This window comes from Nannobrachium achirus, assembly GCF_963921795.1.
Source record: "Nannobrachium achirus genome assembly, chromosome: 19".
In the NCBI taxonomy this organism is placed as follows: domain Eukaryota; kingdom Metazoa; phylum Chordata; class Actinopteri; order Myctophiformes; family Myctophidae; genus Nannobrachium; species Nannobrachium achirus.
In genome coordinates, this window is record NC_137826.1 from 59,029,294 (window position 1) to 59,044,992 (window position 15,699).

The 15,699-nt window shown below is 42.6% G+C and overlaps 1 protein-coding gene across 2 annotated transcripts in view; it reads left to right on the top strand.

Annotated features, from left to right (window-relative positions):
• The window catches only part of wdr44 (WD repeat domain 44), a 79,183-nt gene that overhangs the window by 26,879 nt on the left and 36,605 nt on the right, over positions 1 to 15,699 (top strand). For both annotated transcript variants that reach the window (XM_080748871.1, XM_080748870.1), the window contains exons 4-8: positions 92 to 293; positions 3,977 to 4,200; positions 11,578 to 11,809; positions 14,870 to 15,003; positions 15,479 to 15,577. In XM_080748871.1, coding sequence (XP_080604997.1) covers positions 92 to 293; positions 3,977 to 4,200; positions 11,578 to 11,809; positions 14,870 to 15,003; positions 15,479 to 15,577 — 891 coding nt within the window. The remainder of the gene's footprint in view (positions 1 to 91; positions 294 to 3,976; positions 4,201 to 11,577; positions 11,810 to 14,869; positions 15,004 to 15,478; positions 15,578 to 15,699) is intronic.

The window sequence follows — 15,699 nt, forward strand, 5'->3', positions numbered from 1 at the left end:
TATTAATATATTTCAGATCATTGACAGCATCATCGAGGAGTCTCAGATGGGGGTGTTTTTATATTAATATATTTATATTAATATATTTCAGATCATTGACAGTATCATCGAGGAGTCTCAGATGGGGGTGCACCCAGACGGGGAGGTGGCTCAGCTGTTGGAACAGCTTCACGTGGACGTCAGGACGCCGGGGGCGGAGCCTAACCACCACCACCACCACAGCAAAGCTCCGCCCCTCCTCCCCATAGAGCCCGCCCCGCCGCCCACACCGCCCCCTAGTGGGGAACAACCTGGTAGGGATCCTATAATCCACAAGAACCTTTTATACATCACTGGTTTCCAAACCTTTCTGGTCAAAAAAAAGTCTCCTCCACCAAAATTGAAACTGCTTTTTTCTCCTCATGGAATAAGGCTGAAGTCCAAACATGGACCAAACACTCAGTAGTAACTACAGTAGTACTATAAGAACATAGACCCATTTTGGTATTATCTGAATTAAATTAAATCACTACCCTATCTTTAAATTATCGATTAACCTAGAATTATTGAATGCTTTAACCAGTGAAAAATAACAGTATATCTGTTAATTTTATATAAGCTCACAAGCTTGTAGATCTGCTATTTTTGAAAAAGCCGCGAAAATGTGTGCAAATCTTTGAATATATGCATTTTCAAAGCGAACGTTTGTAACTCAAATGTTGCTTCTGGGTGGTCCCTGGAACTAAATATTTTGAGATGGGGGTCCGTGGCCAAATACATATCATTTTGGGGGTCCTTCACATGAAAAGGTTTGAGAACCACTGACATAGTAGTCTCTCAAGAACAGACTAACTGAGCTCCATTTAAGTGAAAAGGACCTTTTCTTTGACGATGGCTGGCCAGATTGCTGACATGGGGTTTTTCAAAAAACCTTAGAAGGATTCAAAAGACTGTTACGGCCACCACCTTTACCTTTGGGGACCGCAACATTAAGTGAACAATGAGATCTGATTTAAAAGGGAATATTTACATTTATTACAAATAGACACGAGCTCTTATTACAAACATTTCCCAATAAATACAATCACATGTCTTAACTCTATTACAGTAATTCTAAGGGTTCAGCTTGACTCAAAGTAACAAAATCAGAACTCAAAGGGTTGGTGACAGGACAGAGGGATTGAGCCTCTGCTGCTGTTAGGCTGACGGTCCTCTGCTGCACCGAACACAAACTGAGCCTTATATAGAGGACTAGGGATGGTCACGCCCCAATCAGCAGTCATGATCATGGAACCAGCTAATCACAGACAGGCCACTTCCCCACAGCTGTCAGGTATTTGGCAATCAGCAGCACCAACTCTCCACACCAGGGGTCTTCAACGTTTTCAGGCCGGGGACCCCCAAACTGATGGGGAGATGGAGCAGGGACCCCCTACCACCTCGTAGGGTGGGGGGGTCGGGGCTAAGACATATTTTTTATTTTAAGTTACAGCGAGCAGGGTGGGCCGTACCACTACCATTTCTAAACATACTACTTATTAACTGAGAACCAATGTCAATAATATCAACAATTTGTCAATTGCATAGTAATCATGTATTCAAGCTATTCAAAATGGATAGAATCCTGATTTATTTGTTAACATAAATGTGAAACATTAAGAAAGAAAAAAAACTAAACTAAAAAAAAAAAAAAATTTTTTTTTTGAAATCTTTTTTTTTTTTTTTAAGCAATATTTTCGCGGACCCCCTGCAGTACCTCCGCGGACCCCCTAGGGGTCGCGGACCCCCTGTTGAAGACCCCTGCTCCACACCAACTCTCCACCTCAGAAACAGGGAATATTAAAGGGCCAGGCAGCAGAAAATACAATAATGACCCTAGGGTCATAACACCAACCCCCTTAAAATCAAACATTTACCCCTTACAAAAATGTTTGATTACACAATACAAAAAAATATATATATCTAACCCAAATACAAATATACACTAAGACGGCTCAAAGTGAGGCCCAGCCGACTTATACCTTTCCAAGTTGAAGTTGCACCCCTCCCACTTACTCTCTCAAAACACAACGCTGTAAACATGCTCAAATTCTTCACAAACACGAAACTCAAGTGGCATAACAAACCACTATCTTAACAAATCACAAGTGGCATAACTAACCACCATATTAACAAAAAAGGAATTGGTTGTAGGTGGGTGGCCCAATTAATCACCATATTAACAAAAAAATCCATCTTTGTAGGTGGGTGACCCAATTAACCACCATATTAACAACACCATTCAATTTTGTAGGTTGGTGGCCCAATTTACCACTTTCTCAAACAAACCTGATTCAATTTGGTACGTGGGGATAAAAAACAATTTTATCCTTTCTCAATTTAGAATCAGTGACATAGGGAACACAAGTACACAACTAATTCAATTTGGTACGTGGGGGTAAAAACCAATTTTACCCTTTCTCAATTTAGAAGAAGTTGACACAACCATGGAACCCAAACTAATTCAATTTGGTACGTGGGGGTAAAAACACTCACTATTTACCCTTTCTCAATTTAGAACTAGTAAGGAACCCAAAAAACATAGACACAAAAATTTGAGCATATTCCCCACACCTTAAAGTTTTAACAGAAAAACCAAACACAAGGTAACATTAACTTTAAGTGGGCAAAGGACTCTAAGCCCCAATTTACACTGTTACTGATGGACACAAGTAGGCTTCAAGGGGAGGCAAACAAACTTGGTTGGCAGGCTTTTAACATGACCAAAATTGCTTGCACAGACTTCACACCAATTTAGAATGAAACAGCAAATACGAATTGATAATTTATCAGGTGGCACACACACAGTAGGCTTGAGGGTTCTACATCATGTGACATGTTACTGAGGGGCAGGTAGTAGGTACTCCCTGTCAGCTCAAACCCTAATGTGCACACACATCAACTCACAAGGCCAGCTTAGACTTTTAAGTCTCCCCCCAGCATGAAAGCAACCAACGGCCCTGTGGGTCAGGGAGGACGTGTCAGCCGTCGCCTCCACATCCTCACCTGAACCCACAGGTGCACTCACCGAGGTATACAGAATACAGTCACTAAGACACCCTCTCCAGAAAAGTATACACCCTCTACAGCAAGCCACTGCAACACACTCCCTTCCCTCTGACATGCTCACCAGCAACGCCTGTTAGAAGGGAGACATCAGATTTTAACAACCAGCCACCAAACACCCAATCCAAAATGTTCACAGGTGGGAGTCTGCACAAACTAAAATTACTAACATTATACAAACCTGCCAAACCAACCAACAAAACTAACTTTTTGACGAGCCCCCAATTATGTTACGGCCACCACCTTTACCTTTGGGGACCGCAACATAAAGTGTACATGGAAACTGATTTAAAAGGGAATATATACATTTATTACAAGAAAAGAGCTCTTTTACAGAAATGTTGTAAAACACAGAATCACAGAACTTAACTAGAAATCAAAGTGTTTGACTGACTCAAAATGACCAAATCATAAAGTAAGGGTTTGTGAGAGGACAGAGGGATCGAGTCTCTGCTGCTGTTAGGCTGACGGTCCTCTGATTAAAGTCTGTTCAAGAATGAGCTTTATAGAGGACATGCGAGGGCCCACGCCCAAGTCAGCAGCCATCCAGCCAATCAGAGCCAGGCCAATTTCCCACCACAGCTGTCAGACGTTGGCAATCAGCACCACACCTCTCCACACAAACTCTCCACCTCAGAAACAGGGACACAAAAAAGGCAGGGCAGCAGAAAATACAAATAATGACCCTAGGGTCATAACAAAGACACTTATAGAATCTCGTCAAATTTCTAATTTTCACGACTTTTCAAAAATAGCAGATCTACAAGCGAGTGCCGCGCTGTGAGCTTGTATATCTGCTATTTTTCAATAGTTAAAGCATAAAATAATGATACACAATAATGTGTACCCGTTCTAAATGGATTAAATGGTTTCATTCCATGATCTTGTTCAGACCCCGGGTCCGTGGACAGTCCAGAAGCAGAGACCAAGCAGCAGCAGAACAGAGCAGAGGAAGGTTTACCCGAACCCGAACCCGACCCCGACCCCTCGGACGCTGTGGGGGCGGGGCAACGGGGGGTCCAGCCCCCTGACATCACCAGCACCCTGGGGAGGCGGGGCCTGCCCGCCGAGGGGGACGAGGACCAGCAGGGACCCCCCGCCGACCTGCTGGACCAGGTGGATTGATTGATTGATTGATTGATTGATTGAAAACTGATGCTTGAATCAGAAATGGGGCGTGTTCTCTCCTCTGCGGCCCCCAGTGTAGGTAGTCGAGGTCAGGGGTTTTCATAGTGGGTGACGGGGCACCCTGGGGTGCCGTGAAAATCATTTGATAATATTTGGATTTTATTTGGAGAGAAAAAAAAAAGGTTTCTATCATTCCAAGATTTGGAGGACCCCCTGTAGTAACTCTGAGGACCCCCCAGGGGTCCCGGACCCCCTGTTAAAGACCTCTGGCTTATAGGAAGGGAATAGCTTAAAAAGTCCTGGAATAAATTCCTTACCAAAAGATTTCTTCACCAATGTGTTTGTAAAGGTGTCTAGTAGTGGTGCGCGGGCCGACCCGGTGCCCCCACCTGCCCGCCAACCCGCCAGGGAAGATGCACAAACAATTCAGCGCGTTTCGCTGATCAGGATTTCGCTTATATGTCTCTGTCATCCACACAAGTCCGTTTATAGCTAAATGTGTCGGTTAAAGGGATATTCCACTTTCAAAAACACTTTTGGTCATTGCATGGTCTAATCAGGCTTGTATGAACACCCTGAACAGTTTTTAATTTGCTTCATTCAGTATTTAGATATTTGATGTAAATGTTACCAGGCCCAACACGCCCAGGCCCTCTCCACATACACACCCATTGTAACTTCAAACTCCATTTTAACCATGATAGATTCATTAAAAACACACATTATCTTTTCTGGTGACTCATTTTACGTGAGCAGACCGTGTTTTTTCAATAACCTTTTTCTTTTATTAAGTGTGCCTGCCATGCAATGCAATGGCAAAACACTTATTGTAATCCGCCATACTTAAAGGGGAAGACCACCCATTTTCAATATTGAACTATGTCATTAATATACCTTAGAGGAGTTGTGTGGAAGTAGAAAAAAAGTTCCCCCCCTTCTGTGTTACCTAGAACTGGAGGATTGGTTTTGGGGTTTGTATTGTAAATTACAACTTGATGACATCACACATTGTAATTTACAATACAAACCCCAAAATCAATTCCCCAGTTCTAGGCAACACAGAAGGGGGGGAACGTTTTTTCTATTTCCACACAACTCCTCTAAGGTATATTAACACGTTGCAAGCCGCGGCAGAACCCTCTGAACAGAGGTAGCGCCGAAGAAATAAGCCATTTATTTACAAACATGTTTTAAAAAAACAAAGCCCACATGATAACAACACGTACTGGAGTGCTCGACACAGCGTACATATTCATCCTGCAGAGGTCGGCGATCTTACTTTGGCGAGGCGGAGGGGAGATCAATTCCATTCGTTTACGTGCGGCGAAGCAGGGAAAGGAGCGATAGAGAAGCGGCGCCCGAACGTGATTGAAACCGCGATCCACGAACAGAGACAAAGACCAGCCATCTTGTTTGAGGTTCTTGCTGAGTTTCAACACTGGGGAGAGGATGAGGCTCCTCCTGGCCAGCCATCCATCCAGAATGTGAGTCAACGGCGTGGCCTGCTGGATATTAGGAGTATCACACCCAGCACCAGAAAATGACTGTCAGAGCATATTAACCCTTTCAGATCGCTCCAAAAAGACACAGAGAAGAATTTCCGATGTTTTTTTTTTTTTTATTATAATTTATATCAAAAGTCCGGTAATAGACGGCGTGGCTGATGGGACCCAGTAGGAAGTCCGAGGGAGTACGGCCAGGCTTAGAAGGTGTTAATGACATAGTTCAATATTGAAAATGGGTGGTCTTCCCCTTTAAGTAAGTCAGTAAGTAAGTAAGTAATGTTCTTGCAAATTTCGGCATGTAATAACTGCCGCACAATTTACGCCACCGCCGCAATATATACATCAAAACGTGCGGCTCGGCCGGGAATGGGGTGCTATTACTTTTCTTTCCGATCCGCGTTACCATTGCGACGTAATTCGCAAAAAACGACGCCAAAAAACCCCATTCACTTAGAATGGGGGAAATTTCGGCACGTAATAACTGCCGCACGATTTACGCCACCCCCGCAATATATACATCAAAATGTGCGGCTCGGCCGGGAATGGTGTGCTATTACTTTTCTTTCCGATCCGCGATACGATTGCGATGTAATTCGCAAAAAACAACGCCCAAAAACCCCATTGACTTAGAATGGGGGACTCCGAAAAAAACCCAGAAACTTTGGCGCCACATAACTCTTGCCATACTTTTGCCTAGCAACGTGATTTAAACTTTAAAATGCACACACAACTTTGGTCTTTTTCCAGCCAATAGGGATGAGCTGTAATTGATTAAGCCCCGCCCCCTCTATAACAGGAAGTGCCCTTTGCCAAACAGGAAGTGCCTCTACATCTCATGAACCGTTTATCGTACAGAGTTGTGGCTGGTGTCATACATTTTTTTTTTCTCAAAAAAATTTTTTTTCTCAATTTTTTTTTTCTCAAAATTTTTTTTTTCTCAAAAAAAAATAATTTCCTCAAAAATTTTTTTTTCTCTCAATTTTTTTTTTCTCAAAAATTTTTTTTTCTCTAATTTCTTTTTTTCTCAAAAAACTTTTTTTCTCTCAAAACATTTTTTTTCTCAAAAAAATGTTTTTTTCTCAAAAAAAAAGTTTTTTTTTCTCAAAAAAAATCTTTTTCTCAAAACATTTTTTTTTCTCAATTTTTTTTTTCTCAAAAAAATTTTTTTCTCTCAAAAATCTCTATTTCGCCAAACAGGAAGTGCCCCTCACCAAACAGGAAGTGACCCTTTACCTCGTGAACCGTTTGTCGTACAGACGCGTAGATGGCATCAAATGACTTTATTAAGTCCTTAACCTTAATTGGGGCCTATTTCGCCAAACAGGAAGTGCCCCTCACCAAACAGGAAGTGACCCTTGATCTCGTGAACCATTTGTCGTACAGATGCGCGGGTTGCGTCAAATGACAAGAATAAGAGTCCTTAACCTTAATTGGGGCCTATTTCGCCAAACAGGAAGTGCCCCTTACCAAACAGGAAGTGACCCTTTATCTCGTGAACCGTTTGTCGTGCAGACGCGCGGGTGGTGTGAAATGACTTGATTAAGAGTCCTTAACCTTAATTGGGGCCTATTTTGCCAAACAGGAAGTGCCCCTCACCAAACAGGAAGTCACCCTATATCTCATGAATTGTTTGTCGTACAGACGCGTGGGTGTCATCAAATGACTTGATTAAGAGTCATTAACCTTAATTGGGGCCTATTTCGCCAAACAGGAAGTGCCCCTCACCAAACAGGAAGTGACCCTTTATCTCGTGATCTGTTTGTCGTACAGACATGTGGGTGGTGTCATATGAAGAACCATAATGTTAAAGCTTATGCAAAAAATGCTAATGTTAAAAAATGTAACGCTAATGCTAACACCAACCGCTACACAAGGTTGCACAGACTTAGCGAGCTGCAGGCACACTTAAAATTTCTTAGAAATTTTCTTTTCTAGTTATTATTAACTCATCTGCTGCCATTTAACAATACCTTCGTACTCTAATTATGCCAAACTGTCTCCATAGACTTCCATGTAATTCATAGTGCACGGATCATGCACACCCATGCCTAGATAATGCACCATGTGTGTCCACATTGCTCACAGCTTTCAAACAAAAAAATCCGAATGGAAATCCGTTCAGGCATTCATGAGATAGCAGCCATTATGTTTTCCTAAAATGTAAACAAAGATGGCTGCCATGTTTGAAAGATGGGGTTGCTATGGGGGTTAAACATGCAATTTCGCGATCGCTATCATGCCTACTAAATGTTTTGGGGTCAAAAAAAAAATTTTGAAAAATTTTTTTTTTGAAAAAAATGTTTTTTTTTGTTTTTTTTCCAAAAATTCTCGGGTTCCTCGGGCGTGGCAGGGTGGTACATCGCGTAATTCTGGGGTTCCTCGTTTTTGGCAGCAAATGAGTTAAGTGTGCCTGCCATGCAATGGCAAAACACTTATTGTAATCCGCCATACTTAATGATAATAATGATCCCACAAATTTGGTGCGCTAATAACTGCCGCACAATATATACATCAAAACGTGCGGCTCGGCCGGGAATGGTGTGCTATTACTTTTCTAAGAGAAAAGTTGTATCGTTTAATTGATATTAATTTATTAGTGAATTCATTTTACCCATTGACTTATAATGGGAATCGCAAAAACTCACATTCAATATTTTTTTTCTCGCAAACCATAGGGGCTACAGTTTCAAAACTTGGAGAGGAGATTTATAATGATATCAAGGATTAAATAAAAAATAATTTTGTCAGTTGGCCTCATGGTGGCGCTATAACAGTCCACTTTACCTTTTGGCCTGTAACTCTTGAACCGTGGGTCGGAACATTAAAATTATTTTTTCCCTGAATTCCTTGGGCCATGACGCATCTCCTCATATAGGCCACGCCCATTTGCGTCAGGATAGATTTTCCGCCATTTTGAATTTTCTTCAAAACACACTTTTTTCTCCTTTTCCTACATATTTTCTCCAAATGTCACAAAAATCGATACACACGATCTATGGACTCATGCGATAAACATATGTAAACGATATTGTGATAGTCCATACCGTTCTTCCGTAACAGGGTTCCAAAGTTAGCGGGAGGAGACAGTTTTGTAAGAAGTAGCCATAAATCACAAACGAAACATCCAGTCAACACCAAATTTTAACCACAAGTGGGGGGCGCTATACTGAACATATACCCAAAAGCATTTCCACTTCGACCCATAGGGGGCACCACAAACGCGCAAAACGTAACCGTTTCATGCCAAAACGTGTTTTTCAGGGGGAACGACCCTCTCAAAACGAAACACAAACGATCTCGGGAGCGACGGGACAACGTAATCGCCTTGCGGAACTTGTGGGAGGAGCCTATTTCTTAAAAACAAGAAACCATATTGCTAATGCTAACACATGCTAATGCTAACAAATGCTAATGCTAACAAAGATGCTAATGTTAACACATACAAGGTTGCACACACTTAGCGAGCTGCAGGCACACTTAAAATTTCTTCGAAATTTTCTTTTCTAGTTTTTAATAATTCTTTGGGAAAATGGAAAACATTAAATACAATAATATTTTATTGAAAATAAATGAAAAAAGTTATTGAAAAAACACGGCCTGCTCACGTATTAGGAGGGTATTGTGAGTCACCAGAAAAAATGTGTGTTTTTAATGAATCTATCATGGTTAAAATGGAGTTTGAAGTTACAATGGGTGTGTATGTGGAGAGGGCCTGGGCGTGTTGGAGCTGGTAACATTTACATCAAATATCTAAATACTGAATGAAGAAAATTAAAAACTGTTCAGGGTGTTCATACAAGCCTGATTAGACCATACAATGACCAAAAATGTTTTTGAAAGTGGAATATCCCTATAAGTTATATAACCAGCCAGTCAACGGATACGATTTGAAACACAACTTTCGCAAGTGAGGCGGATTTTTTGACTGAATGACCCAACCACGCTTACCTCGAGTCGCTCCCATCTCTCCAATCTGGTGATGCCCAGATGCCCGACGATGCCCGGCGATTTAGAGAGAATGAACGTCTTTGAATTAATGTCTTTTAGGCTAAACCCCAATTTGAACAACACATTTGTTTATTTAGCCCATGACAATATTGTGCTACTGTAAATGTTTCTGTAAAGCGACTTTGGGTACTTAGAAGAGCCGTATATAAAGATGAGCTATTGTGGAGATGATATACCACCTTTTTTTTAAATGCGGGTTGCGGGGCGGGCGGATTCGTTGATTTGTATATTGTTCTGCGGCGCGGGCGCGGGCGGGTTACGTTCCGTGCGGGCTGTGGGTCGTGCGGGTTATGAAAAAAACCTCACCCGCACATCACTAGTGTCTAGTAACACATCTCACAAAGACTGAAATTCACTTTCCCTAGGAGAATCCGTTACAGCTGATGAAAGTTGGAGTAAATTAACTATACAGGATAAAACACACCAAAATAAATATGCTTTAAGTAGTACGTGAGGGGTCAAACTAGGGGTTTTTCATGATTCTGAATCCATTGCAAGCATTTGTTTTGCACGAAAAACATTCCTTGGGGTGAAGGCGGATCCCACAAAACTGTGAAAAGTGATGACTCGTCACTAGACCATAGTTTTGTCGAGCCGTTTTTTGGCCAAGAAATGCTAAACAAATGCTTGCAATGGATTCAGAATCATGAAAACCCCCTAGTTTGTCCCCTCACATGCTACTTAAAGCAGATTTATTTTGGTGTGTTTCATCCTGTATAGTATAGTTAATTTAATGGGACCCCAACTTCCATCAGCTGTAACTGATTATCCTAGGGAAAGTGAATTTCAGTCTTTGTGGGATGTGTTACTAGACACCTTTACAAACACATTGGTGAAGGAATGTTTTGGTAAGGAATTTATTCCAGGATATGACACTATTTCTGAAGATATTCCCTTCCGATTAGGCAAGTGGCACTGGGTGAAAAATATGTTACAACAATGTAAAAAAACTACAATAGAAATGGTACAGTAAGACTTTTACCCATTAACCCATTTAGGCCTGGGATTATTGAATGCTTTAACTATTGAAAGATAGCAGATATACAAGCTCACAGCGCGGCACCGAGTGCCGCGCTGCGAGCTTGTAGATCTGCTATTTTTTGAAAAATCGTGAAAATGTGTGCAAATCTTTGAATATAGTATGTATTTTTAAAGCGAACGTTTTTAACTCAAATGTTGCTTCTGGGTGGTCCCTGGAACTAAATATTTTGAGATGGGTGTCCGTGGCCAAATAAATATCATTTTGGGGGTCCTTCACATGAAGAAGTTTGAGCACCACTGACAAAGTAGTCTCTCAAGAACAGACTAACTGAGCTTAAGTGAAAAGGACCTTTTCTTTGACGATGGCTGGCCAGATTGCTGAGCTTGTAGATCTGCTGTTTTTTAATAGCTAAAGCATAAAATAATGATACACAATAGTGTGTACCCGCAGGGCTGGATTAACACCTCAGAGGGCCCCTGGGCACTGAAGCGCCAAGGGGCCCCCGTGTGCGCGCAAAATGTTTTGTAGGCATGTAGGCCTGTAGGTCCAATATAACATCTGCAGCAGCAGTTGGCTCAGCGCGGCCCGGCGTAGTTTTAATCAGTTGACTTGACTTTCATGAAATATTGTACACTGTACTTTACACACAATCAGCACTTTTCAGCAGCATTCTCACAGCATTTGTGTCAAGGGTGGTGGACATCATTTATTTCATTCTGATTAAAAAAAAAAAGATCTTTTTTTTTCTTCTTTTTTTTTAGGGCCCTTGATGCCCAGGGGCCCCTGGGCACGTGCCCAAAGTGCCCATATGGTAGATCCGGGCCTGTGTACCCGTTCGTATTGGGTTAACCCTTGCCCCTCCCCTTCCAGGTCCCCCTCCTGTCAGACCCGTCCTGTGGTGACCCAGACTCCTCTGGGGGTCCCACCAAGCCCCCCCGCCACTTCACTGTGGAGCCGGACATCGTGGCCAGCACCAAGAAGACTCCGCCCACGCGCCCGCCCCCTCCCGGGGGGGTCCCCCCCCCACGGCCCCCCCTCCCCTCCTGGCGCACCCTGCCCTCCAAGAAGTCACATGACTCTCTGAGACTGAGCGGACTGGACGGTACGTCCACGCACGCACGCACGCACTATCCTCGAGATGCAGGGGTAGGCAACTAGATTTGGCCTCGAACAAAAGGCATTATAATAATGAAAAGCTAAATTAAGAAATTCATAGGTAAACAATGTTACTGGAACTCCAAGACAGACTGCCTTACAAGACATAGGCATCTGTGGAAAATAAGAAGAAAAAAAATTGTACCATAATTACAGTCATTTCTGGGCTGGGCGGCCACTAAGTGCAGAGGGCCAATCCTTCAGTAGCACCGGCCCCACAGAGCAGAGAGACGTCACACGGTTGGCCCACTGGCTTGTCTATCATCTGAATACCGGCCCAGTAGCAGCCAATCACAGGCTACCGTGGCCCAGGAGTCCCAGACAAAGAAAACAAATGTGTTTATCCTACCTGGGCTCATCAATGTGTTTATCCTACCTGGGCTCATCAATGTGTTTATCCTACCTGGGCTCATCAATGTGTTTATCCTACCTGGGCTCATCAATGTGTTTATCCTACCTGGGCTCATCAATGTGTTTATCCTACCTGGGCTCATCAATGTGTTTATCCTACCTGGGCTCATCAATGTGTTTATCCTACCTGGGCTCATCAATGTGTTTATCCTACCTGGGCTCATCAATGTGTTTATCCTACCTGGGCTCATCAATGTGTTTATCCTACCTGGGCTCATCAATGCAAAGCCCTTTTAGAAACACACCAGCTTTGCCATGACATGTTTGGCTGCTTGCATGGAGTATCATTTTAGACAGCACCACAAGATGAAGCATGGATATGGCACCTTCAAAGTTAGTTTACACCATAGACTGTATAAAAGATATGGACAAAGCGAAGCCATTGGTTTCTATGCAGCGCAAATGACACAATATGGGTCCTTGGCATGGGTGTTGCCATCATAGATTGAAATGCAACCAGAGGATGCTATTGGCTGCCAACGGTCACATGCAACCACAGGGATGCATGGGAGAATGTGGTCGGAGCCTCCCGAAATACAGCACACGAAGAAGAACACAGCCGGCTGGTATCAGTTTAGTTGGCCACACCCCCCGCAACTTTATCGTAAATTTTAACATAACTGGAACCTTATTTTCACAAAACGCATATCATCGTGATTGAAAGGCCATTTTTAACAAGCGATAGGAACCATAAAGTATTCATGAAAATGTTAATTAACTCATCTGCTGCCATTTAACAATACCTTCGTACTCCCACCTGCCATAAGTCTCCATAGACTTCCATGTAATTCATAGTGCACGGATCATGCACACCCATGCCTAGATCATGCACCACGTGTGTCCACATTGCTCACAGCTTTCAAACAAAAAAATCCGAATGGAAATCCGTTCAGGCATTCATGAGATAACAGCCATTATGTTTTCCTTAAATGTAAACAAAGATGGCTGCCATGCTTGAAAGATGGGGTTGCTATGGGGGTTAAACATGCGATTTCGCGATTGCTATCATGCCTACTACATTTTTTGGGGTCAAAAAAATAAATAAAAATAAAATTGCTTGGCAGCAAATAAGTTAAGGTTAGAACACGAAAGGGGAAAATGAATGGGATCCAATGGAGAACAATTCTTTTTGCAACCGGCCAGGGGGAAAACAGCGCAACTAGCGGCCAATCATAGGAAGTTTTAGTTCCGTATTGGGCTCATTTTAAATCGGTGGAACTATGCCCCTGGTTTACACCCAAGACAGGCGCAAAAGCCAGAGACTGAAGCACTTTGACCTCGGGTAAAAGCTCACAGCAGCAGCAGCAGCAGCAGCACTCTGTGTCACTAGTGTTTGCTGCCTCTGCAGTGCTCGGTTTTATTCACTCTGTCTCAGCATGAATACCTTGAATAAGCGTTATACGTTCTCCATTTGGACATTATAGCTATGATAGCGTATTATGTGGGACTGTCAGTCTAATTCTCAAAATAATCGGAGGGGCCAGAAATGATTTCCGTGGGGCGCCCGTTGGCCTGGTGGTCAAGGTGCATACCACATACTAGGCTATGATGCCTGCTGGCGTCACCGGTTCGATTCCCGATCCGGACGACCTTTGCCACATGTCATTCACCATCTCTCACTCCCCATTTCCTGTCAGTCTACTATCCTATCAAATAAAGGCATAAAAAGCCCAAAAACAAATCTTTAAAAAAAAAAAAAAAAAGATTTCCGAGAGGCAAGTTTTGGCCCACGGGCCGCCTATTGCTGACCTCTGCTCTAGAGTCTTTCCTCCTGAGTGTGAGCTCTCTCTCCCAAATGGATAACATTGGTATCCCGGTCTGAAAATGTATTTTCTGTTTCTTATTAAAACTCATTTTCTGCCCCAACCCGAGAATCCTGGGGGAAAAAGCTGTTGGTCCAAGGCTGCTCCGCACGAGAAACCAGAGCATTTATTTTCATTTAACCCTGCACAACCTGAATTAATTTCTACTGGCCAAAGAAAATTAAAAAAAAATCAGATGGTGTTGTAGCAGTCCTAATAAAAAAATTATAATGTTTTTGTAAGGTTTTATATCCATAAATCATAAATCATGCTCTAATTAGCATTTTGGGGATATTTTTCACAATATTAACATATGCACATTTACTCATGTTTTAGTGAGGAATAGCTTCAGTTAAAAAATTAGATGTTGTTCGTCCAGACGCTGGAATTTCAACTTCTCTGGGAGGTGTGAATGTCAGTCTCTGTGGGGGGTATTTATATGCAAATATCGTGGCCAATGGCATTGTAATACTAAACAATAGGATTTAATGGTGACGTTAATGTGAAAAAAGAACAGGAAAACTAATTATAACATTTTTTAAAAAATGATTTAAAAAATGTTGCCAAAAAGCAACGCTGGTCCTTGCAGGGTTAATTAATCTATAAAAATTGCAAACTGTAACAGGCGCTTCTCGATCGCGTCAGATCCCGACCCGCAGCTGACGCTGATTTGGTCCCTGTAACCTGAATAGAGAATCACTGCTTCTTGTCCAGTTTCTTTTTCTTTTCGGTGTGACCTTTCGCTCCCCTGCATTTCAACGATAACATGATGTTGTACTTCTGCCTCCGACCAGACGGCGGAGTAGAGGGCCTGGAGCCGTCGGGCCTGCTGTCCCCCACCAGCACGGTGCGGAGCCTCACCAAGGAGCTGCAGCACTCGCTGGACCTCGCTAGCGCCACCAGCGGGGACAAGGTGGTCACTGCACAGGTCAGTCTACCATAGACCTACCTGCTAGTTATGCCTGACTATACAGATCCATGTAAAACAATTAGAATATTGTGTAAAAGTACATTTTCTTGGAACTTTCATATATTCAAGATACATTGCACATGCAGTGAATTATTCCAAACTTTTTTTTGTTAAAATTTAGATTTTTTTTATGTCATACAGCTCATGAATATCAAACGTCCATATTTCAAAATATTACAATATTACACAAGACCACTCAAAAGAAGGATTTATAATAGAGAAATGTCAACCTTCTGAAGTCAAAGTCCAGTGGGAAGTTTCCGATGTCAGTTATGATTTGGGGTGCTAGGGCATCTGCAAATCTTTTTTACGCATTATTCAATTTTTTTTAGATGGATCTGTAGTTGGGGGTAGGCTTTTTTTATGCACGGCACCCCTGAATCACACTGTTACTATACTATAGCTCCCTAGATTCACGTATGTGTCCCTCCAGGAGAGCGAGGGAGACGACCAGGCGTCGTCGGACGGTGGAGCAGACACGCCTGGATCTCAGCGACCTCGCTCCAACTCTGGTAGAGAGCTGACTGATGAGGTGAGGAGCTTTCACACACAGCCCTGTTCAGAAAGGATTGTTAACATACAGGGTTCCCGCGGATCCTTAAAAAGTCTTAAATTGTCTTAACCCATTTAGTGCTCCAGACATGAACGGGTTAA